Genomic DNA, 25,578 nt, shown 5'->3' on the forward strand with positions numbered 1-25,578 from the left:
GGTGTGCAGAAATGTAGCTATCCAAAGCCAAACACATTACTGCAGCTTGTCACACCTATACCTACCAAACAGCAAAGGCCAAGATAGATCGTTATTTTACGGACACATTGAATACAGTGCAATGCCTCCCATATAGCGGTGAATAAGAGTAGTAGTAGTAGTAGTAGTAGTAGAAGAGTTGGTCAAGTTAAATCAAGGCTAAGGAATTGGAAATGTGCAACTTGGACCAAGAAAAACTAATTGCAGAGCGGCGACATTGGAAAAAAGCATTCAAATCATGCTTTGAAAACACTACTTGCTTATCCCGATTTCAATTCAATCTGTCTTTGGAAACCGCTTAAGAGAGTGAGTGCACCATTCCCAGAGAAACTGCCATACTGGGCTGATACGTGGAGTGAAGTGAGCAAGCTCTTTTTCCATCTCCCTGTTCTAAAAATCCATTTAATATATGGTCCCCAGATAGGGGACGTATCAGATATTAAACTGATAAGAACAGATTTTTTTTTTTTTAATTTGGCTATCCCCAACATAGGGATAAAACCGTTTATTTAAAATTTTAACAGATTACAAAGATTAAAACAAATATAATTCAAAATAAATCAATGAAACTTATACAATTCAAAAAGGAGATCATATCAAATTATCAGGTTCCATTGGTCGACAAGCCATTTTTTGGATACATGTACATTTTGTTTTTTGTCTATTAAATAGTAGGTGTACATATCACATAAGCAGAGTTCTAAAACATTGTCCACTGAAAAAGCATCTTGATTAAAAACAGCAATATTTCGTGCTTTCCAGAGAGCTGACTTGGCGCAGTTGACTGTCTTCCAAGCCATTATTTGCTGGTCCATGGTGGGGCATTCCATAAGTCCATATAGCACCGTTTTATAATTAAAGTCCTTGAGGTCTGCCACTCTTTCCAGCAGGGGGAGCAGTCTTCTCCAGAGGTCTTTAGCAAATTTACATGACCACAATAGATGTTCCACTGTTTCCTCACCCTGGCATCCGACTCTTGGGCAGATGGCAGACCTCACAAATCCTCTTCTGTATTGGAATGCCCGGCAAGGAAGACAGCTGTGCGCGCAACTCCAAGCCAGATCTCTCTGTATATTAAAAAGATTAAAACCATTAATCATTTTCCAGATAGATGTAGATTCTTCATCATCATATCTTTCAATATTGCATATTTCCTCATTTTTTCGTATCTCTTTAATTAGTTTTTTACTGTCTTTTAATTCCTCTATTTTCTTATTCCCTAAATTAAAATCCAACACTATTTTCCTTAAAATCATATAATGCGCTGGCAAGTTAAAAGCATAGGGAGCAGATAAATTAACTTTATACCATCCAAGATTCCTCATAAAAAAACCAGTATTAAAACGCATAAAAAAGGACCAATAGTGGGTCTTAAAAAAGGCATTAAAACAGTAAACGAAAAAATGGATTAAAAGAAACCTATTAAAATCTGGGAAATCTTTACCACCTTTCGGTTTTGCTTTCATCACAATTTCTCTTTTCAGCTTCTCCATTTTTGAGTTCCAAAAGAAAGTAAAACAAGTTTTAGTTATCTTTTTCAAAACATTAACCGGTGGGGGGAAAACCATACTGAGATACAGTAACAGTGGTAAAATCACCATTTTTAAAATCAATACTTTACCCTCCATCGTAAGTTTTCTCATGTTCCACATACATATTTTCGTATTTACTTTCTGTGTAATTGCTTCCCAACTATTATATCCATCATTTTTTTCCGTGAATAATACACCTAAAATGGTAATGGATTCAGTTATGTCAACGGGTACATCATGTAAAACCATCCCCCCAACACTTAAAATATTACATTTGTTAAAATTAATTTTAAAACCAGAGGCTGAGCAGAAAGTTTGCACTTGATGGAGGGCTTTCGTCAGGGATGGAGCATCACGACATAAAACTGCTACATCATCCATGTAACCTACGACCTTAGCCTCCAAACCACCGCTTCCAGGCAAAGGTATTCCACATATCTGGTTATTTCGGCGTAATGCACATAACATCGGTTCCAGCGCACAAATAAAAAGTAGGGGGGACAGGGGGCATCCCTGCTTTACCCCAGACTTTAAGGGTATATCTTGTGTCTTAAAACCATTAACTAAAATCTTACTTGTACAATCTTTGTAAAATGCTTTAAGAGAAAATAAAAAACCTTCCGGTATGCCCATTTTTTCTAAAACTTTAAAAAGATAAAAATGTGAGACACGATCAAATGCTTTTTCAAAGTCGATAGATAAAATCGCCATTTTCCCCTTTCGATCTTTCACATCCTCAATACAGTCTTTCACTAAATTCAGATTATCCCATATACTACGCCCCGGCACCCCACACACTTGATTAGAATGTATAATGTTACTGATGACTCCTTTTAGACGATTTGCACAGATTTTAGCCATTATTTTATAATCACAATTTAGGAGTGTTATCGGTCTCCAGTTTTCTAATTTTGATTTATCGCCTTTTTTATACAAAAGGGAGACTTCACCTTTCTTCCAAGAATTTAATAAAACCTTACTGGTAAAAACTTCAGTAAACAAATAAAACAAATCATCTTTTAAAATATCATAAAAACATACATAAAATTCAATTGGGATACCATCAGAACCGGGGACTTTGCCTTTTTTAAAACTTTTTATGGTTTTTAAAATCTCTTGTTCTGTTAATGGGTGTAATAAAAACTCTTGTGATGAGGGATCTAAAACAGCTGTTATTTCTTGCAGGGAGTCTTCCATTAGTTTTTCATCTATAATTTTTTCATTAAAAAGAGTAGTAAAAAAAACCTCAACTTTCCCCAACATCTGTTTTATATTATTTTCTCCATCTATATAGTCAATTATTACTTTTTCTTTTTTATTTTTCCTAAAAAAATATCTAGAACATTTTTCATTTTCTTCTATGTGCTGTATTCTAGAACGGAAAATTATCTCTTTCCCTTTTTGTTCTAGCCATTTTGAAATCTCTTCTTTTAAGGTTGAAACATCATGTTGCACATCTATCCCATTATCTCTAAGTTTAAATAACATTTGTAAGCGGGTATTTAAAATTCTATATTCTTCATATTTTTCTTTGGCTTTAAAAAGACCCTTTTTAATAAAAAAATTCCTTATTTTAACTTTCATTCTGTCCCACCATACACTTATAGAAATATTTGAACTTCTTTCTTTTTTACATTTTCTATAAAACTCGGTAAAATCTGATAAAATCTGCGGGTCAGTTAAAAGGGACACGTTCATTTTCCAGCTTTTCTTACCACATTTTTTGTTTTCATTTACTTTTATGCTAAAAGATAAAAGTTTATGGTCTGAAAATAAATTAGTTAAAACTTCACATTTTGCAGGTATTGTTTTATCTGAACCGAAGATAAAATCAATTCTAGAGCTACAATTAGAATTGCTCCAGGTGAAACCGGCTTCCTCCGGGCTGCCTCTATTACACTCTTTATATATATCAATTAGCTTAGCATCTGTCACTATATCATGCAGCATACCTGAGGTTTTATCGTAGTTCCTGCTGACAGAGCTGGAACGCCGGTTTTCACCTTTAAAAATACAATTAAAATCGCCTGCTAAGATAAAAGGTTCAGAGTTATTAATAAATAATGGTAAAAGATCAAGCATTTCGGCTCTTTCATTTTTTTCTGGAGAGCCATAAAAATTTAAAAACTGCCATTTAATACCATTAATAAAAGCCTTAACTAATAAAATACGACCTGGTAAAATTTCTTGAATAAAATCTATTAAAACGTTCCCTTTAAAAAGTATGGCGACCCCTGCTGATCCCGTAGCATTAGATCCGGACCAGACAGATGGCCCACACTTCCACTCATCCTTATATTTTTTGTATGAAATTTCGTGTGGGATATTGCATTCCTGCAAAAATAAAACAGATGCAGTAAAACATGTAAGAAAATTAAAAAGAGCAATTCTCCTTGTTTTAGATTTTATGCCTCTCACATTGAAGGAAATGCCTTTGAGTTCAGCCATCATTAAAAGTATAGGAAGTTTGTTTAAATTTTCTAGAGCAACGGAGTTACCTATCCAACAAACCTGATCAGACCACTGGGCTTTCGCCTCCCTCTTCATCCGATGATACCGTCAGCAGTGTATCCGAGGAGGAGGAAAGATTACCACTTTTAGAAAGACCCGACGCTACAGCCACATAGCTCGGGGAGGGTACTGGCAGAACCTGCTGGGTCTCCATTGGCTGGCCATTTAAATCCTCATCAGGTGGGTCTCCAAGGGGCTCCGCCGCCCCTGTTTGACCTTTAGAAGGTCGTCTTATAGGGGGAGGTTGCGCACAAGGCAGAGCCTCTGAGTCTTCAGAGGCAGCAAGATCCCGGCCCCCAACCGCCGTTACAGCAGGGACCAAGACCTCTGGGGGCCCAGTGTCCACACCCCCTTCCGGAGATGTGTCCATCCGGTCCCCACCTGCCACCTCCTCAGACTCACCCTTTTTTTTCTTTTTCTGCGAAACCACCACTGTCCACTCCGCGCCCTCTGCCTTAGGAGACCCAGGCTGGGTATGTGCCTCGGTGTCGACCTTTGGCCTGTCCCTCTTGGTCTTAGCAACCATACCCCTCTGTTCTTTCTCAGCCATCCTCTTGGACTGCCGCTGCTCCTGCAGCCAAGATTTGGAAACTGGTGGGTTACCTGTCATAGACTCTGGAGAGTTGTCACTCTGTGTTGCGCCCTTCGTCCCTCCAGAGGCTCCAGGTTGTTGTTCCTCCTCCTGAGGGGTGGTCTGATCTTTTGGTTTTTGCCAGGATGTCTTGGACTTCTCCTTCTGCTCGTCTTCCCGAAACCTGTGGGGGCAAGAAAAATAAAAATGACCTGGAGTCTGGCAGAAACTACATTTTTTTTCCTTTGGGCATTCCTTCGTCTCATGGTTTTCGCTAGCACAGTTCCTACAGGAGACAAGACAATTCTCTTTTGAATGGCCGTAGCGTCCACAATTTCTGCAGTATACCGGCATCCCAGAAAAGAAAAAATCCCCATTTGTTTGTCCAATTTTAAAACGGGCTGGGGGGAGCCGCACACCACCTGGAATATTTGGATCTCTGATACATGTTACCAAGAATTTCCATTTCGATGTCCATATATTGAATTCATTAAGTATTTTGCCAATACATTTTACGCTCTTAAAGTATACTGCTAAAAAAGACATAATTTCTGGGGCAGATACAAATGGTGAAAAAACTTTAACAATTACCAGCTTTACCTCATCCAGGACGTGCTCTACAATTTGTATTCCTTTCAGAACAGAACTATCCTCCACACGTCTAACTCTCGCCAATACATCTCTAAAAATACCTTCTTCCGTGAATGTTATATCATAATCCCCTCGTCGGGGATAGTCCTGTATGGATAAAATCTCTTTCCTCTGGACGTGGAGGAGGGTTCCGAGCACGTCCTGGACTACATATCCCAAATTCCTGGTGTCTGAGCCACCTGCATTAAAGTGGACCCTAATGGTATTTTTTAGCCTCGCATAAGGAGGCACGAGGTTGGGGTCAACCTCCATGGTACGCAACAGGGTTTGCAAATTGCAAGCGTTTGCAATCTGCGCTCCCAGTGTTTTGTAGACAAAAACCAACTGGGAGCTGGGGGATCGCAACTCGTTACCCTGGGACTAAGCCCTCCCCCCAATAGCAACAGGCGGGTGAAGCCCACCGAAGTGGACGATCCCGCCAGGCCAAGGAGAGGGGTACCCGAGTGCCCTTCGACCAAGATCTCCTGCAATAAAGCACTTGATCTTAGCCAAAAGGCCGAGAAGCGATAACCAGAAATGGTTTGCCGCTTGCAAGGCCACAGGGCTTAAGACAGGCACCCATTGTGGAGAATGACACAGACACCACCCTGAGGAAGACATTCAAACCAAGTCTGGGCGCATAACAAAAGCGCAGGCGGCTGTTTTTTTTTTTTTTTTTTTCCCCCCAGGATTCCACTCCACGCGCTTTTAATTTGCATAGGCCAACCCCTTTTTTGTTAGGCCACCCTCCCCTCACGGTCAAACGCGCTTCAGTACTAGGAAAGAGGCCAGAGGAGCACTGCTCCTACACCGCCCCCTCTACTACCCTCCCTAAATGAAAGGTCTTGCTTTAAGGCTGTGTGCACACGCTGCGGATTGGCCGCTACAGACACGCAGCAGTTTTAGCTGCGGTGTACAGTACCATTCATTTGAATGGGTAAAAAAAAACGCTGTGCCGACGCTGCGGAAAAAACCGCGCGGATTTGCTGCGGTTTTGAATCCGCAGAAAGAATTGCATGTCAATTCTTTCTGTGGAAAACGCTGCGGGTTCCTATCTCCACCATTGTGGAGATAGTGAATCCGCAGGACCAAACCGCAGGCAAAACCGCAGATAATCCGCAGGTCTTTGGACCTGCGGATTATCTGCGGTTTTTGCTAAATCCGTGCGGATTAATCCGCAGCGGAATCCGCAGCGTGTGAACGTGGCCTAACTCTCCTGGTGCCAGATATTGTAACCAGGAGGCGAGCATGGCCCACCTGTCTGCTCAGGCTCACTCAGCAGACTGAAGCTGAATACTACTGCGCAGCTGCTACAGACTGTGGGCTGCCCATTGTGACACGTGGTCCCATTGTGAGACGTGGTCGAACACATCCAAGCATTGTGTGCTATGAATGGCATGATTCCTATCACAGTGTTCCATGGATGGACACATCCTATTTACTGCAGGCAAGCAGCGCACCTAGCTGCTGCTGCTGCTGCTACAAGCCACTAGAATACCGTCCGTCTGTCAGACAGGTGGACGTAGGCAGAACATTCAAATAACTCGCCAGATAAATCGTTGCTTTTCCATTTTATTCATATATGAATTAATTCAAAATTGAACAGTAAATTTCAAAGTTGGAAGGCCACAAGAGGGGGACAATGTTTCAAAAATGAAGCGACATATCATTGCATGAGGGATGTGGTAGGAATTGAATGCTTGAATTAAGACTGGGGAAGTTCTGAGGCGAAGGGGCTGCAGGCCTTGTAGCAGGTGGGTGTGCAGAAATGTAGCTATCCAAAGCCAAACACATTACTGCAGCTTGTCACACCTATACCTACCAAACAGCAAAGGCCAAGATAGATCGTTATTTTACGGACACATTGAATACAGTGCAATGCCTCCCATATAGCGGTGAATAAGAGTAGTAGTAGTAGTAGTAGTAGTAGAAGAGTTGGTCAAGTTAAATCAAGGCTAAGGAATTGGAAATGTGCAACTTGGACCAAGAAAAACTAATTGCAGAGCGGCGACATTGGAAAAAAGCATTCAAATCATGCTTTGAAAACACTACTTGCTTATCCCGATTTCAATTCAATCTGTCTTTGGAAACCGCTTAAGAGAGTGAGTGCACCATTCCCAGAGAAACTGCCATACTGGGCTGATACGTGGAGTGAAGTGAGCAAGCTCTTTTTCCATCTCCCTGTTCTAAAAATCCATTTAATATATGGTCCCCAGATAGGGGACGTATCAGATATTAAACTGATAAGAACAGATACTACACTTGATCTTAGCCAAAAGGCCGAGAAGCGATAACCAGAAATGGTTTGCCGCTTGCAAGGCCACAGGGCTTAAGACAGGCACCCATTGTGGAGAATGACACAGACACCACCCTGAGGAAGACATTCAAACCAAGTCTGGGCGCATAACAAAAGCGCAGGCGGCTGTTTTTTTTTTTTTTTTTTTCCCCCCAGGATTCCACTCCACGCGCTTTTAATTTGCATAGGCCAACCCCTTTTTTGTTAGGCCACCCTCCCCTCACGGTCAAACGCGCTTCAGTACTAGGAAAGAGGCCAGAGGAGCACTGCTCCTACACCGCCCCCTCTACTACCCTCCCTAAATGAAAGGTCTTGCTTTAAGGCTGTGTGCACACGCTGCGGATTGGCCGCTACAGACACGCAGCAGTTTTAGCTGCGGTGTACAGTACCATTCATTTGAATGGGTAAAAAAAAACGCTGTGCCGACGCTGCGGAAAAAACCGCGCGGATTTGCTGCGGTTTTGAATCCGCAGAAAGAATTGCATGTCAATTCTTTCTGTGGAAAACGCTGCGGGTTCCTATCTCCACCATTGTGGAGATAGTGAATCCGCAGGACCAAACCGCAGGCAAAACCGCAGATAATCCGCAGGTCTTTGGACCTGCGGATTATCTGCGGTTTTTGCTAAATCCGTGCGGATTAATCCGCAGCGGAATCCGCAGCGTGTGAACGTGGCCTAACTCTCCTGGTGCCAGATATTGTAACCAGGAGGCGAGCATGGCCCACCTGTCTGCTCAGGCTCACTCAGCAGACTGAAGCTGAATACTACTGCGCAGCTGCTACAGACTGTGGGCTGCCCATTGTGACACGTGGTCCCATTGTGAGACGTGGTCGAACACATCCAAGCATTGTGTGCTATGAATGGCATGATTCCTATCACAGTGTTCCATGGATGGACACATCCTATTTACTGCAGGCAAGCAGCGCACCTAGCTGCTGCTGCTGCTGCTACAAGCCACTAGAATACCGTCCGTCTGTCAGACAGGTGGACGTAGGCAGAACATTCAAATAACTCGCCAGATAAATCGTTGCTTTTCCATTTTATTCATATATGAATTAATTCAAAATTGAACAGTAAATTTCAAAGTTGGAAGGCCACAAGAGGGGGACAATGTTTCAAAAATGAAGCGACATATCATTGCATGAGGGATGTGGTAGGAATTGAATGCTTGAATTAAGACTGGGGAAGTTCTGAGGCGAAGGGGCTGCAGGCCTTGTAGCAGGTGGGTGTGCAGAAATGTAGCTATCCAAAGCCAAACACATTACTGCAGCTTGTCACACCTATACCTACCAAACAGCAAAGGCCAAGATAGATCGTTATTTTACGGACACATTGAATACAGTGCAATGCCTCCCATATAGCGGTGAATAAGAGTAGTAGTAGTAGTAGTAGTAGTAGAAGAGTTGGTCAAGTTAAATCAAGGCTAAGGAATTGGAAATGTGCAACTTGGACCAAGAAAAACTAATTGCAGAGCGGCGACATTGGAAAAAAGCATTCAAATCATGCTTTGAAAACACTACTTGCTTATCCCGATTTCAATTCAATCTGTCTTTGGAAACCGCTTAAGAGAGTGAGTGCACCATTCCCAGAGAAACTGCCATACTGGGCTGATACGTGGAGTGAAGTGAGCAAGCTCTTTTTCCATCTCCCTGTTCTAAAAATCCATTTAATATATGGTCCCCAGATAGGGGACGTATCAGATATTAAACTGATAAGAACAGATTTTTTTTTTTTTTTTTTTTTTTTTCCCTCAGATGGGAAGTTCCACAGTCAGGAAACCCAAACTATGAAGAACTCGACTCCCCAACAGCATTTCTCCACTTACTTCGTGCAGCAGCTGTTCCCATCATCATTGGAAAAACAAACTTTATTTACAACCATAAAACAAAAACTCAAGACACATTAACAAGATGTTTCCACTTTTTGACTTTCCAAATTCCTTCTGCGTCCTCCTCCCCCCTCTTCCTCTTATCACACACAAAACAAAAATACATTTTTCCCAAAACAATTTTTAAGCAATTTTTAACCTCAATCTCCTTCCTCTTAAACACATACACATTCCGCACATCCCACAACACCTCTTTTATACATGCAAGCATCAACCACAACACTCTCTCCTTCTCCCCACACAAACCCAAACCAAACATGAAAAGCTCAAAACTCAAAAAACTCACATCACACAACTCTTTACACAATGGGCCAATACCTGCAATCACATTTCTAGCATACTGACAATTCCAAAACAAATGCACCACACTCTCTCTCCCACCACATCCACTCCTTGGACACACCTCACTTCTCACCAAACCCCTATTTCTCTGGAACTCTCTCACCGGTAACACCCCATGCAATGACTGCCACACAATCTCACTCTGTCTATTTGTCATTCCATTTGTACGTACCTTCTTCCATACTTTCTGCACATCACGTCCTCTCACCATATTGATACCACATTCCACCTCTCTACACTCAATCATCCTATATACAGATTTCTTTTTCTCTAGCAACCTCACATCCACATCACACAGCTCATACGTCACCAAAAATTTGTAAACCCACACATACCACACAGGCACCTCAAAAGCCACTGGGCACCTTAAATCCCTCTCCCGCCACTTCAAACGAAACAAAAAACTTCCAAACAAATACCTGCACATACATGCATACTTCCCATCCATCCTAATCAGACCCAATACAAACACCATAATATTAACACCAAAAAATACATTCAAATTGGGGAAACCCAGCCCCCCCTTATCCATTCTCTTCATCACAATCTCTCTCCTTGCACGCTCCATACTTGACCCCCAAAAAAACACAAACAAAATCCTATTTAATCTTCTAACACACATATACCCTGGTGGAAAAACCACCGCAACATACAAAAAAATTGGTAACACAACACTCTTAATAACTAAAATTTTACCAAAAAACGTAAGATCTCTCATTCTCCAAAAATTTAACTTACACTCCACTCTTTCTCTCACATCCACCCAGCTTTCTTCTCCATCCAACTTCTCAGAGAATTTCACACCAAGCACTTTTATTGGTCCACTCACCACATTCACCCCAACATCATTGCTCAAAATCCTCCCCCCAAAATTTTTACACTCACTCTTCTCCCAATTCACTTTAAAAGCAGATGCTCCACAAAAAAAGGATACCAACAACTTCACACGCCGCACCGAACACTCTGAATCACACAATACACACACATCGTCCATGTAGCCACTCACCTTCCATTCCCTCCCCCCACCCCCCGGCACTTGCACCCCCCTAATCACCTTATCTTTCCTTAACATACACAACAGCGGCTCAATCGCGCAAATGAACACGACAGGGGACAATGGACACCCCTGCCGTACACCAGAAAACACATTCACTCTCCTCCCCACATTCCCATTCAACAAAACACAACTATAAATATTTTTATACAAGCTTCTCACTCTCTCAACAAACTCAGCTGGAAAACCCATCTTCACTAACACTCTAAAAAGAAATCCATGCGCTAACCTATCATACGCCTTTTCAAAATCCAAACTCAACACATACACCCCCTTCTTACGGCTCATGCAGTCCCACAAACAATCTCTCAGCATGCACACACCCTCATGTATCCGTCTTCCAGGCACCGCACAACACTGCTCCTCACCCACCACACTCCCAACCACATCACGCATCCTGCTGGCCAAAAGCTTCGCATAGATCTTATAATCACAATTAAGCAAAGTGATTGGCCTCCAATTTTTTAGGTTTTTCAGATCACCTTTTTTTGGTAGCAACACGACCACTCCTGCACGCATGCCATTCGCCACCTCTGCATTTGCCCACATATACTTACATACATCCACAAAATCCTTCCCAATCACATCCCACATCCCACGATAAAATTCCACTGGGAGCCCATCCTCCCCCGGCGTTTTATTCAGCGCCATACTACACACCACCTTCCATATTTCTTCACACGTCACATCACCCATCAAACTCTCCCTTTCTATCTCATTCAAACTATTTTCCAAAACACTCAGCACATCACTCTCCAAACCTTCATCCCTCCATTTCACTGAGTACAAGTCATCATAAAATTTTGCCACTTCCTCACACAAGTCTGCACCACTCACTTCATTTCCATCCACTCCATTCAAAACACTCATGCTCTGTCTTTTTCCAAAAACTTTCTTGAAAAAAAACCGAGAACACTTCTCATCCTTCTCCAAGTTCTCTATTTTGGCCCTATACACAATACTCCTCCCTCTCTCTAACAAAAACTCATTCACTTCTTTTCTCACTCTCAACAAATCTTCACTCACATCCATCCCTGCCTCTCTTAACTTATATAACACACCCAATCTTGCATTCAAACCAGCAAATCTTTTCCTCTTAGCAGCTGCACACTTGTAACCAAGTTTTTTAAAAAACGCCTTGGTTTTCCATTTAACCCAATCCCACCATTCACACACAGTACTGAATTCACCCCTGCACTCACACCACTGCTTATAATGCCTCTCATACTCCTCTCTCACCTCCACCCCCTCCAGCAAGCTCACATTCAGCTTCCACACACCTTTCCCAGCCACCTCATTAGTATGCAAATCCACTCCACACTTCATACACACATGATCAGAGAAAAGCACCCTCTCCTGTGTGTAACTACCTGGAATCAGGTTTTTTGAAACAAAACAATAATCCAGTCTGGACGCTACCCTCCCACTCTCAGAAAAAAACGTATTTAACAATGGGGATATTTTACACTCATGTTGCATATCCCTCAAACCAAAATCACTCACCATATCCATTAACACTTTCCCTGACACATCCACATTCACACTTCCCACATCACAATTCATATCACCCACAATCACAACAGGCACTCTTCCTGGAATAAAAAACTTAATTTTTTCAAATAAAGCTTTGCGTTCCTGCTTTTCCACAGGAGCATACACATTAATAACACAAAAACGAGTATTCTTAAACTCAAAGTTTGCTAATACACATCTTCCTACCTCAATCACCATATAGTCACACAAACTCACATTACGCCCCTTCACCAAAAAACCAACACCGTCATTTTTATTACATGCACTCCCCGACCACACAGACGCACCATGAGGCCATTCACTCCCATTCACACCATCCACAATCCCACACTCCTGCAAACAATAAATGTCTGCATTTTGTGCTGCAAAAAAATCAAAGATGGCCGCACGCCGCAACTTATTTTTGAAAACCCTCACATTTTGTGACAGGATTACAAAACCCATAATAAACGCCAACCAAGAAACATAAAAAAAATCACTTATCCAAAAAGGACAGATAAGCAAGAAAAAACCTTATACAGAAAAACAAAATACAGATATAACTTTACACACATTACATAAAACAAACAAAAAAAACAGCTAGCCATTGCTTAAAGCAATACTAAATATTCACAGAAAAAGAAAAAACACAATGGTCACTGGAAAAGTAAAACGTACTTAACCAGTACCGCCAGTGTCCTCCTCCACCATCTGCGCCGAGCAGCTCTCAGAGCCGCTGGCCTCCATATACTCCTCCAAACGTGCCTTCTTCTGCCCAGCCTTCCTCTGGGGCACTCCTTCTTCCATAACCTCAATGTCACTGATTTCCCCACCACCCTCCCTGTAACACTTTAACCCTCCTCCTGAGTCCTCTTCCGAGGAGAAGGCACCAATCTTCCTCGGATCAGAATCAGGAATCAAATCCTCAGCCTCCTCCTCTGCCTCAGCGATGTCAAAATCCATCAGACACTCTGACGACGATTTGGAGACCCCTTCCTTACCCCCCATTCTTTTTTGCATTAAACGCTCCTCTCGCCTTGCGGCCTTCCAAAATTCTTTGTCCTCCTTTTCCTCCTGACGCTTTTTATCCTCCTGCCGCTTCTCCCTCCGTCTCTCAGTAGCAGAGAGTGGAGTCATCACAGCGCTTTGCAGCGCAGCAGTCTCGCCTTCCTTCCTCTCCTTCTCCCGCTTAACCTCCTCCTCTCTCTTCTTTTCCTCCTCCCTCCTCCTCTCCTCCTCACGCTTTTTCCTTTCCTCCTCCTCCCTAGTTGGCCTCCTTGGCCTACCATATGGACAGTCCTTATACAGATGCTCTGCACTGCCACATCCGTCACACTCACGTGGCATTGGGCACCTAGCCGCCACATGACCCTCCTGTTTACAATTGCGGCAAACAAGATCTTTAGAGCACATACTCTGCAAGTGCCCGAACTCAAAGCACTTCCTGCAGTATAGGGGTTGCCCTTGGTATGACAGGAAGCCCCTATGGCCCGCCACTGAAAAGTTCGCTGGGGGGTGGGTGAAACCTCCCAAACAACTTGGGTCTTTCTTCAATTTCACCCGAAACACGTACTTGCAGTTGAAGATGCCCAAGACATTTCTCTGCTTCTCCCCTCCCTTCACCTGCTCGCAATATCGTGCCAGGAACTGCTCCAGTAGTCCTACTTCTGTGTAGGGGTTATACACCGTCACAGTCACCACTTTTTCCATGAGCCCAAACAGGGGCTCCACCTGCACTCCCTCCAGGCATGGATCACCATCATGACTCCTGAGCCATTCAAAGACAGTCAAACAGCATCCCTCATTCACAAAGGTGACGTCATAAGTACCTTGACTCCGGAACTCATTGACGCTGTAGATATCCTCCCGATGGGCTCCAGCCTTTCCCTCCAGCAGGTCACGAACGACGAACACAACATTGTTCTTCTCACCGCCTTCCACCACCACACGGATCGTATTCTTGATGAACATCCTCAGTCCAGACTGCCGATACGGGTACCGCAGTAGAAATTCAGCAGCACGCTGCCAAAAAACCCCTGGATCACTCCAGGAAAACTCGCACCCTCTGACTGCGACACAAGATCGCAGCCAAAAGGCCGAGAAGCGATAACCAGAAATGGTTTGCCGCTTGCAAGGCCACAGGGCTTAAGACAGGCACCCATTGTGGAGAATGACACAGACACCACCCTGAGGAAGACATTCAAACCAAGTCTGGGCGCATAACAAAAGCGCAGGCGGCTGTTTTTTTTTTTTTTTTTTTCCCCCCAGGATTCCACTCCACGCGCTTTTAATTTGCATAGGCCAACCCCTTTTTTGTTAGGCCACCCTCCCCTCACGGTCAAACGCGCTTCAGTACTAGGAAAGAGGCCAGAGGAGCACTGCTCCTACACCGCCCCCTCTACTACCCTCCCTAAATGAAAGGTCTTGCTTTAAGGCTGTGTGCACACGCTGCGGATTGGCCGCTACAGACACGCAGCAGTTTTAGCTGCGGTGTACAGTACCATTCATTTGAATGGGTAAAAAAAAACGCTGTGCCGACGCTGCGGAAAAAACCGCGCGGATTTGCTGCGGTTTTGAATCCGCAGAAAGAATTGCATGTCAATTCTTTCTGTGGAAAACGCTGCGGGTTCCTATCTCCACCATTGTGGAGATAGTGAATCCGCAGGACCAAACCGCAGGCAAAACCGCAGATAATCCGCAGGTCTTTGGACCTGCGGATTATCTGCGGTTTTTGCTAAATCCGTGCGGATTAATCCGCAGCGGAATCCGCAGCGTGTGAACGTGGCCTAACTCTCCTGGTGCCAGATATTGTAACCAGGAGGCGAGCATGGCCCACCTGTCTGCTCAGGCTCACTCAGCAGACTGAAGCTGAATACTACTGCGCAGCTGCTACAGACTGTGGGCTGCCCATTGTGACACGTGGTCCCATTGTGAGACGTGGTCGAACACATCCAAGCATTGTGTGCTATGAATGGCATGATTCCTATCACAGTGTTCCATGGATGGACACATCCTATTTACTGCAGGCAAGCAGCGCACCTAGCTGCTGCTGCTGCTGCTACAAGCCACTAGAATACCGTCCGTCTGTCAGACAGGTGGACGTAGGCAGAACATTCAAATAACTCGCCAGATAAATCGTTGCTTTTCCATTTTATTCATATATGAATTAATTCAAAATTGAACAGTAAATTTCAAAGTTGGAAGGCCACAAGAGGGGGACAATGTTTCAAAAATGAAGCGACATATCATTGCATGAGGGATGTGGTAGGAATTGAATGCTTGAATTAAGACTGGGGAAGTTCTGAGGCGAAGGGGCTGCAGGCCTTGTAGCAGGTGGGTGTGCAGAAATGTAGCTATCCAAAGCCAAACACATTACTGCAGCTTGTCACACCTATACCTACCAAACAGCAAAGGCCAAGATAGATCGTTATTTTACGGACACATTGAATACAGTGCAATGCCTCCCATATAGCGGTGAATAAGAGTAGTAGTAGTAGTAGTAGTAGTAGAAGAGTTGGTCAAGTTAAATCAAGGCTAAGGAATTGGAAATGTGCAACTTGGACCAAGAAAAACTAATTGCAGAGCGGCGACATTGGAAAAAAGCATTCAAATCATGCTTTGAAAACACTACTTGCTTATCCCGATTTCAATTCAATCTGTCTTTGGAAACCGCTTAAGAGAGTGAGTGCACCATTCCCAGAGAAACTGCCATACTGGGCTGATACGTGGAGTGAAGTGAGCAAGCTCTTTTTCCATCTCCCTGTTCTAAAAATCCATTTAATATATGGTCCCCAGATAGGGGACGTATCAGATATTAAACTGATAAGAACAGATACTACACTTGATCTTAGCCAAAAGGCCGAGAAGCGATAACCAGAAATGGTTTGCCGCTTGCAAGGCCACAGGGCTTAAGACAGGCACCCATTGTGGAGAATGACACAGACACCACCCTGAGGAAGACATTCAAACCAAGTCTGGGCGCATAACAAAAGCGCAGGCGGCTGTTTTTTTTTTTTTTTTTTTCCCCCCAGGATTCCACTCCACGCGCTTTTAATTTGCATAGGCCAACCCCTTTTTTGTTAGGCCACCCTCCCCTCACGGTCAAACGCGCTTCAGTACTAGGAAAGAGGCCAGAGGAGCACTGCTCCTACACCGCCCCCTCTACTACCCTCCCTAAATGAAAGGTCTTGCTTTAAGGCTGTGTGCACACGCTGCGGATTGGCCGCTACAGACACGCAGCAGTTTTAGCTGCGGTGTACAGTACCATTCATTTGAATGGGTAAAAAAAAACGCTGTGCCGACGCTGCGGAAAAAACCGCGCGGATTTGCTGCGGTTTTGAATCCGCAGAAAGAATTGCATGTCAATTCTTTCTGTGGAAAACGCTGCGGGTTCCTATCTCCACCATTGTGGAGATAGTGAATCCGCAGGACCAAACCGCAGGCAAAACCGCAGATAATCCGCAGGTCTTTGGACCTGCGGATTATCTGCGGTTTTTGCTAAATCCGTGCGGATTAATCCGCAGCGGAATCCGCAGCGTGTGAACGTGGCCTAACTCTCCTGGTGCCAGATATTGTAACCAGGAGGCGAGCATGGCCCACCTGTCTGCTCAGGCTCACTCAGCAGACTGAAGCTGAATACTACTGCGCAGCTGCTACAGACTGTGGGCTGCCCATTGTGACACGTGGTCCCATTGTGAGACGTGGTCGAACACATCCAAGCATTGTGTGCTATGAATGGCATGATTCCTATCACAGTGTTCCATGGATGGACACATCCTATTTACTGCAGGCAAGCAGCGCACCTAGCTGCTGCTGCTGCTGCTACAAGCCACTAGAATACCGTCCGTCTGTCAGACAGGTGGACGTAGGCAGAACATTCAAATAACTCGCCAGATAAATCGTTGCTTTTCCATTTTATTCATATATGAATTAATTCAAAATTGAACAGTAAATTTCAAAGTTGGAAGGCCACAAGAGGGGGACAATGTTTCAAAAATGAAGCGACATATCATTGCATGAGGGATGTGGTAGGAATTGAATGCTTGAATTAAGACTGGGGAAGTTCTGAGGCGAAGGGGCTGCAGGCCTTGTAGCAGGTGGGTGTGCAGAAATGTAGCTATCCAAAGCCAAACACATTACTGCAGCTTGTCACACCTATACCTACCAAACAGCAAAGGCCAAGATAGATCGTTATTTTACGGACACATTGAATACAGTGCAATGCCTCCCATATAGCGGTGAATAAGAGTAGTAGTAGTAGTAGTAGTAGTAGAAGAGTTGGTCAAGTTAAATCAAGGCTAAGGAATTGGAAATGTGCAACTTGGACCAAGAAAAACTAATTGCAGAGCGGCGACATTGGAAAAAAGCATTCAAATCATGCTTTGAAAACACTACTTGCTTATCCCGATTTCAATTCAATCTGTCTTTGGAAACCGCTTAAGAGAGTGAGTGCACCATTCCCAGAGAAACTGCCATACTGGGCTGATACGTGGAGTGAAGTGAGCAAGCTCTTTTTCCATCTCCCTGTTCTAAAAATCCATTTAATATATGGTCCCCAGATAGGGGACGTATCAGATATTAAACTGATAAGAACAGATACTACACTTGATCTTAGCCAAAAGGCCGAGAAGCGATAACCAGAAATGGTTTGCCGCTTGCAAGGCCACAGGGCTTAAGACAGGCACCCATTGTGGAGAATGACACAGACACCACCCTGAGGAAGACATTCAAACCAAGTCTGGGCGCATAACAAAAGCGCAGGCGGCTGTTTTTTTTTTTTTTTTTTTCCCCCCAGGATTCCACTCCACGCGCTTTTAATTTGCATAGGCCAACCCCTTTTTTGTTAGGCCACCCTCCCCTCACGGTCAAACGCGCTTCAGTACTAGGAAAGAGGCCAGAGGAGCACTGCTCCTACACCGCCCCCTCTACTACCCTCCCTAAATGAAAGGTCTTGCTTTAAGGCTGTGTGCACACGCTGCGGATTGGCCGCTACAGACACGCAGCAGTTTTAGCTGCGGTGTACAGTACCATTCATTTGAATGGGTAAAAAAAAACGCTGTGCCGACGCTGCGGAAAAAACCGCGCGGATTTGCTGCGGTTTTGAATCCGCAGAAAGAATTGCATGTCAATTCTTTCTGTGGAAAACGCTGCGGGTTCCTATCTCCACCATTGTGGAGATAGTGAATCCGCAGGACCAAACCGCAGGCAAAACCGCAGATAATCCGCAGGTCTTTGGACCTGCGGATTATCTGCGGTTTTTGCTAAATCCGTGCGGATTAATCCGCAGCGGAATCCGCAGCGTGTGAACGTGGCCTAACTCTCCTGGTGCCAGATATTGTAACCAGGAGGCGAGCATGGCCCACCTGTCTGCTCAGGCTCACTCAGCAGACTGAAGCTGAATACTACTGCGCAGCTGCTACAGACTGTGGGCTGCCCATTGTGACACGTGGTCCCATTGTGAGACGTGGTCGAACACATCCAAGCATTGTGTGCTATGAATGGCATGATTCCTATCACAGTGTTCCATGGATGGACACATCCTATTTACTGCAGGCAAGCAGCGCACCTAGCTGCTGCTGCTGCTGCTACAAGCCACTAGAATACCGTCCGTCTGTCAGACAGGTGGACGTAGGCAGAACATTCAAATAACTCGCCAGATAAATCGTTGCTTTTCCATTTTATTCATATATGAATTAATTCAAAATTGAACAGTAAATTTCAAAGTTGGAAGGCCACAAGAGGGGGACAATGTTTCAAAAATGAAGCGACATATCATTGCATGAGGGATGTGGTAGGAATTGAATGCTTGAATTAAGACTGGGGAAGTTCTGAGGCGAAGGGGCTGCAGGCCTTGTAGCAGGTGGGTGTGCAGAAATGTAGCTATCCAAAGCCAAACACATTACTGCAGCTTGTCACACCTATACCTACCAAACAGCAAAGGCCAAGATAGATCGTTATTTTACGGACACATTGAATACAGTGCAATGCCTCCCATATAGCGGTGAATAAGAGTAGTAGTAGTAGTAGTAGTAGTAGTAGAAGAGTTGGTCAAGTTAAATCAAGGCTAAGGAATTGGAAATGTGCAACTTGGACCAAGAAAAACTAATTGCAGAGCGGCGACATTGGAAAAAAGCATTCAAATCATGCTTTGAAAACACTACTTGCTTATCCCGATTTCAATTCAATCTGTCTTTGGAAACCGCTTAAGAGAGTGAGTGCACCATTCCCAGAGAAACTGCCATACTGGGCTGATACGTGGAGTGAAGTGAGCAAGCTCTTTTTCCATCTCCCTGTTCTAAAAATCCATTTAATATATGGTCCCCAGATAGGGGACGTATCAGATATTAAACTGATAAGAACAGATACTACACTTGATCTTAGCCAAAAGGCCGAGAAGCGATAACCAGAAATGGTTTGCCGCTTGCAAGGCCACAGGGCTTAAGACAGGCACCCATTGTGGAGAATGACACAGACACCACCCTGAGGAAGACATTCAAACCAAGTCTGGGCGCATAACAAAAGCGCAGGCGGCTGTTTTTTTTTTTTTTTTTTTCCCCCCAGGATTCCACTCCACGCGCTTTTAATTTGCATAGGCCAACCCCTTTTTTGTTAGGCCACCCTCCCCTCACGGTCAAACGCGCTTCAGTACTAGGAAAGAGGCCAGAGGAGCACTGCTCCTACACCGCCCCCTCTACTACCCTCCCTAAATGAAAGGTCTTGCTTTAAGGCTGTGTGCACACGCTGCGGATTGGCCGCTACAGACACGCAGCAGTTTTAGCTGCGGTGTACAGTACCATTCATTTGAATGGGTAAAAAAAAACGCTGTGCCGACGCTGCGGAAAAAACCGCGCGGATTTGCTGCGGTTTTGAATCCGCAGAAAGAATTGCATGTCAATTCTTTCTGTGGAAAACGCTGCGGGTTCCTATCTCCACCATTGTGGAGATAGTGAATCCGCAGGACCAAACCGCAGGCAAAACCGCAGATAATCCGCAGGTCTTTGGACCTGCGGATTATCTGCGGTTTTTGCTAAATCCGTGCGGATTAATCCGCAGCGGAATCCGCAGCGTGTGAACGTGGCCTAACTCTCCTGGTGCCAGATATTGTAACCAGGAGGCGAGCATGGCCCACCTGTCTGCTCAGGCTCACTCAGCAGACTGAAGCTGAATACTACTGCGCAGCTGCTACAGACTGTGGGCTGCCCATTGTGACACGTGGTCCCATTGTGAGACGTGGTCGAACACATCCAAGCATTGTGTGCTATGAATGGCATGATTCCTATCACAGTGTTCCATGGATGGACACATCCTATTTACTGCAGGCAAGCAGCGCACCTAGCTGCTGCTGCTGCTGCTACAAGCCACTAGAATACCGTCCGTCTGTCAGACAGGTGGACGTAGGCAGAACATTCAAATAACTCGCCAGATAAATCGTTGCTTTTCCATTTTATTCATATATGAATTAATTCAAAATTGAACAGTAAATTTCAAAGTTGGAAGGCCACAAGAGGGGGACAATGTTTCAAAAATGAAGCGACATATCATTGCATGAGGGATGTGGTAGGAATTGAATGCTTGAATTAAGACTGGGGAAGTTCTGAGGCGAAGGGGCTGCAGGCCTTGTAGCAGGTGGGTGTGCAGAAATGTAGCTATCCAAAGCCAAACACATTACTGCAGCTTGTCACACCTATACCTACCAAACAGCAAAGGCCAAGATAGATCGTTATTTTACGGACACATTGAATACAGTGCAATGCCTCCCATATAGCGGTGAATAAGAGTAGTAGTAGTAGTAGTAGTAGTAGAAGAGTTGGTCAAGTTAAATCAAGGCTAAGGAATTGGAAATGTGCAACTTGGACCAAGAAAAACTAATTGCAGAGCGGCGACATTGGAAAAAAGCATTCAAATCATGCTTTGAAAACACTACTTGCTTATCCCGATTTCAATTCAATCTGTCTTTGGAAACCGCTTAAGAGAGTGAGTGCACCATTCCCAGAGAAACTGCCATACTGGGCTGATACGTGGAGTGAAGTGAGCAAGCTCTTTTTCCATCTCCCTGTTCTAAAAATCCATTTAATATATGGTCCCCAGATAGGGGACGTATCAGATATTAAACTGATAAGAACAGATACTACACTTGATCTTAGCCAAAAGGCCGAGAAGCGATAACCAGAAATGGTTTGCCGCTTGCAAGGCCACAGGGCTTAAGACAGGCACCCATTGTGGAGAATGACACAGACACCACCCTGAGGAAGACATTCAAACCAAGTCTGGGCGCATAACAAAAGCGCAGGCGGCTGTTTTTTTTTTTTTTTTTTTCCCCCCAGGATTCCACTCCACGCGCTTTTAATTTGCATAGGCCAACCCCTTTTTTGTTAGGCCACCCTCCCCTCACGGTCAAACGCGCTTCAGTACTAGGAAAGAGGCCAGAGGAGCACTGCTCCTACACCGCCCCCTCTACTACCCTCCCTAAATGAAAGGTCTTGCTTTAAGGCTGTGTGCACACGCTGCGGATTGGCCGCTACAGACACGCAGCAGTTTTAGCTGCGGTGTACAGTACCATTCATTTGAATGGGTAAAAAAAAACGCTGTGCCGACGCTGCGGAAAAAACCGCGCGGATTTGCTGCGGTTTTGAATCCGCAGAAAGAATTGCATGTCAATTCTTTCTGTGGAAAACGCTGCGGGTTCCTATCTCCACCATTGTGGAGATAGTGAATCCGCAGGACCAAACCGCAGGCAAAACCGCAGATAATCCGCAGGTCTTTGGACCTGCGGATTATCTGCGGTTTTTGCTAAATCCGTGCGGATTAATCCGCAGCGGAATCCGCAGCGTGTGAACGTGGCCTAACTCTCCTGGTGCCAGATATTGTAACCAGGAGGCGAGCATGGCCCACCTGTCTGCTCAGGCTCACTCAGCAGACTGAAGCTGAATACTACTGCGCAGCTGCTACAGACTGTGGGCTGCCCATTGTGACACGTGGTCCCATTGTGAGACGTGGTCGAACACATCCAAGCATTGTGTGCTATGAATGGCATGATTCCTATCACAGTGTTCCATGGATGGACACATCCTATTTACTGCAGGCAAGCAGCGCACCTAGCTGCTGCTGCTGCTGCTACAAGCCACTAGAATACCGTCCGTCTGTCAGACAGGTGGACGTAGGCAGAACATTCAAATAACTCGCCAGATAAATCGTTGCTTTTCCATTTTATTCATATATGAATTAATTCAAAATTGAACAGTAAATTTCAAAGTTGGAAGGCCACAAGAGGGGGACAATGTTTCAAAAATGAAGCGACATATCATTGCATGAGGGATGTGGTAGGAATTGAATGCTTGAATTAAGACTGGGGAAGTTCTGAGGCGAAGGGGCTGCAGGCCTTGTAGCAGGTGGGTGTGCAGAAATGTAGCTATCCAAAGCCAAACACATTACTGCAGCTTGTCACACCTATACCTACCAAACAGCAAAGGCCAAGATAGATCGTTATTTTACGGACACATTGAATACAGTGCAATGCCTCCCATATAGCGGTGAATAAGAGTAGTAGTAGTAGTAGTAGTAGTAGAAGAGTTGGTCAAGTTAAATCAAGGCTAAGGAATTGGAAATGTGCAACTTGGACCAAGAAAAACTAATTGCAGAGCGGCGACATTGGAAAAAAGCATTCAAATCATGCTTTGAAAACACTACTTGCTTATCCCGATTTCAATTCAATCTGTCTTTGGAAACCGCTTAAGAGAGTGAGTGCACCATTCCCAGAGAAACTGCCATACTGGGCTGATACGTGGAGTGAAGTGAGCAAGCTCTTTTTCCATCTCCCTGTTCTAAAAATCCATTTAATATATGGTCCCCAGATAGGGGACGTATCAGATATTAAACTGATAAGAACAGATTTTTTTTAATTTGGCTATCCCCAACATAGGGATAAAACCGTTTATTTAAAATTTTAACAGATTACAAAGATTAAAACAAATATAATTCAAAATAAATCAATGAAACTTATACAATTCAAAAAGGAGATCATATCAAATTATCAGGTTCCATTGGTCGACAAGCCATTTTTTGGATACATGTACATTTTGTTTTTTGTCCATTAAATAGTAGGTGTACATATCACATAAGCAAAGTTCTAAAACATTGTCCACTGAAAAAGCATCTTGATTAAAAACAGCAATATTTCGTGCTTTCCAGAGAGCTGACTTGGCGCAGTTGACTGTCTTCCAAGCCATTATTTGCTGGTCCATGGTGGGGCATTCCATAAGTCCATATAGCACCGTTTTATAATTAAAGTCCTTGAGGTCTGCCACTCTTTCCAGCAGGGGGAGCAGTCTTCTCCAGAGGTCTTTAGCAAATTTACATGACCACAATAGATGTTCCACTGTTTCCTCATCCTGGCATCCGACTCTTGGGCAGATGGCAGACCTCACAAATCCTCTTCTGTATTGGAATGCCCGGCAAGGAAGACAGCTGTGCGCGCAACTCCAAGCCAGATCTCTCTGTATATTAAAAAGATTAAAACCATTAATCATTTTCCAGATAGATGTAGATTCTTCATCATCATATCTTTCAATATTGCATATTTCCTCATTTTTTCGTATCTCTTTAATTAGTTTTTTACTGTCTTTTAATTCCTCTATTTTCTTATTCCCTAAATTAAAATCCGACACTATTTTCCTTAAAATCATATAATGCGCTGGCAAGTTAAAAGCATAGGGAGCAGATAAATTAACTTTATACCATCCAAGATTCCTCATAAAAAAACCAGTATTAAAACGCATAAAAAAGGACCAATAGTGGGTCTTAAAAAAGGCATTAAAACAGTAAACGAAAAAATGGATTAAAAGAAACCTATTAAAATCTGGGAAATCTTTACCACCTTTCGGTTTTGCTTTCATCACAATTTCTCTTTTCAGCTTCTCCATTTTTGAGTTCCAAAAGAAAGTAAAACAAGTTTTAGTTATCTTTTTCAAAACATTAACCGGTGGGGGGAAAACCATACTGAGATACAGTAACAGTGGTAAAATCACCATTTTTAAAATCAATACTTTACCCTCCATCGTAAGTTTTCTCATGTTCCACATACATATTTTCGTATTTACTTTCTGTGTAATTGCTTCCCAACTATTATATCCATCATTTTTTTCCGTGAATAATACACCTAAAATGGTAATGGATTCAGTTATGTCAACGGGTACATCATGTAAAACCATCCCCCCAACACTTAAAATATTACATTTGTTAAAATTAATTTTAAAACCAGAGGCTGAGCAGAAAGTTTGCACTTGATGGAGGGCTTTCGTCAGGGATGGAGCATCACGACATAAAACTGCTACATCATCCATGTAACCTACGACCTTAGCCTCCAAACCACCGCTTCCAGGCAAAGGTATTCCACATATCTGGTTATTTCGGCGTAATGCACATAACATCGGTTCCAGCGCACAAATAAAAAGTAGGGGGGACAGGGGGCATCCCTGCTTTACCCCAGACTTTAAGGGTATATCTTGTGTCTTAAAACCATTAACTAAAATCTTACTTGTACAATCTTTGTAAAATGCTTTAAGAGAAAATAAAAAACCTTCCGGTATGCCCATTTTTTCTAAAACTTTAAAAAGATAAAAATGTGAGACACGATCAAATGCTTTTTCAAAGTCGATAGATAAAATCGCCATTTTCCCCTTTCGATCTTTCACATCCTCAATACAGTCTTTCACTAAATTCAGATTATCCCATATACTACGCCCCGGCACCCCACACACTTGATTAGAATGTATAATGTTACTGATGACTCCTTTTAGACGATTTGCACAGATTTTAGCCATTATTTTATAATCACAATTTAGGAGTGTTATCGGTCTCCAGTTTTCTAATTTTGATTTATCGCCTTTTTTATACAAAAGGGAGACTTCACCTTTCTTCCAAGAATTTAATAAAACCTTACTGGTAAAAACTTCAGTAAACAAATAAAACAAATCATCTTTTAAAATATCATAAAAACATACATAAAATTCAATTGGGATACCATCAGAACCGGGGACTTTGCCTTTTTTAAAACTTTTTATGGTTTTTAAAATCTCTTGTTCTGTTAATGGGTGTAATAAAAACTCTTGTGATGAGGGATCTAAAACAGCTGTTATTTCTTGCAGGGAGTCTTCCATTAGTTTTTCATCTATAATTTTTTCATTAAAAAGAGTAGTAAAAAAAACCT

The 25,578-nt window shown here is 43.5% G+C and overlaps 1 protein-coding gene and 8 non-coding genes across 9 annotated transcripts; all 9 read right to left on the bottom strand.

Annotated features, from left to right (window-relative positions):
- Positions 1 to 344: 344 nt before the first annotated feature.
- LOC141079462 (U2 spliceosomal RNA) lies at positions 345 to 536 on the bottom strand. Its single transcript, XR_012228400.1, has one exon. It is a non-coding gene; the product is annotated as a U2 spliceosomal RNA (small nuclear RNA).
- LOC141079460 (uncharacterized) lies at positions 388 to 14,339 on the bottom strand. Its single transcript, XM_073565342.1, has 3 exons — positions 14,204 to 14,339; positions 3,524 to 4,837; positions 388 to 1,768 (listed from the first exon to the last, which is right to left on the bottom strand). The coding sequence occupies exons 2-3, from the start codon at positions 4,116 to 4,118 to the stop codon at positions 636 to 638; spliced, it is 1,728 nt and encodes a 575-aa protein (XP_073421443.1). The 5' UTR covers positions 4,119 to 4,837; positions 14,204 to 14,339; the 3' UTR covers positions 388 to 635.
- LOC141079487 (U2 spliceosomal RNA) lies at positions 7,385 to 7,575 on the bottom strand. Its single transcript, XR_012228421.1, has one exon. It is a non-coding gene; the product is annotated as a U2 spliceosomal RNA (small nuclear RNA).
- LOC141079466 (U2 spliceosomal RNA) lies at positions 9,148 to 9,339 on the bottom strand. The gene has a single exon (XR_012228403.1). It is a non-coding gene; the product is annotated as a U2 spliceosomal RNA (small nuclear RNA).
- A 1,715-nt stretch (positions 14,340 to 16,054) lies between the features above and the next one.
- LOC141079488 (U2 spliceosomal RNA) lies at positions 16,055 to 16,245 on the bottom strand. Its single transcript, XR_012228422.1, has one exon. It is a non-coding gene; the product is annotated as a U2 spliceosomal RNA (small nuclear RNA).
- Positions 16,246 to 17,817: 1,572 nt separating this feature from the next.
- Positions 17,818 to 18,008, bottom strand: LOC141079489 (U2 spliceosomal RNA). Its single transcript, XR_012228423.1, has one exon. It is a non-coding gene; the product is annotated as a U2 spliceosomal RNA (small nuclear RNA).
- A 1,575-nt stretch (positions 18,009 to 19,583) lies between these two features.
- On the bottom strand, positions 19,584 to 19,774 carry LOC141079490 (U2 spliceosomal RNA). Its single transcript, XR_012228424.1, has one exon. It is a non-coding gene; the product is annotated as a U2 spliceosomal RNA (small nuclear RNA).
- Positions 19,775 to 21,346: 1,572 nt separating this feature from the next.
- On the bottom strand, positions 21,347 to 21,537 carry LOC141079491 (U2 spliceosomal RNA). Its single transcript, XR_012228425.1, has one exon. It is a non-coding gene; the product is annotated as a U2 spliceosomal RNA (small nuclear RNA).
- Positions 21,538 to 23,109: 1,572 nt separating this feature from the next.
- On the bottom strand, positions 23,110 to 23,296 carry LOC141079519 (U2 spliceosomal RNA). The gene has a single exon (XR_012228452.1). It is a non-coding gene; the product is annotated as a U2 spliceosomal RNA (small nuclear RNA).
- Positions 23,297 to 25,578: the final 2,282 nt, after the last annotated feature.

Source organism: Dendrobates tinctorius, unplaced genomic scaffold, assembly GCF_039654945.1.
Source record: "Dendrobates tinctorius isolate UK_male_01 unplaced genomic scaffold, ASM3965494v1 ptg000672c, whole genome shotgun sequence".
Taxonomy (NCBI): domain Eukaryota; kingdom Metazoa; phylum Chordata; class Amphibia; order Anura; family Dendrobatidae; genus Dendrobates; species Dendrobates tinctorius.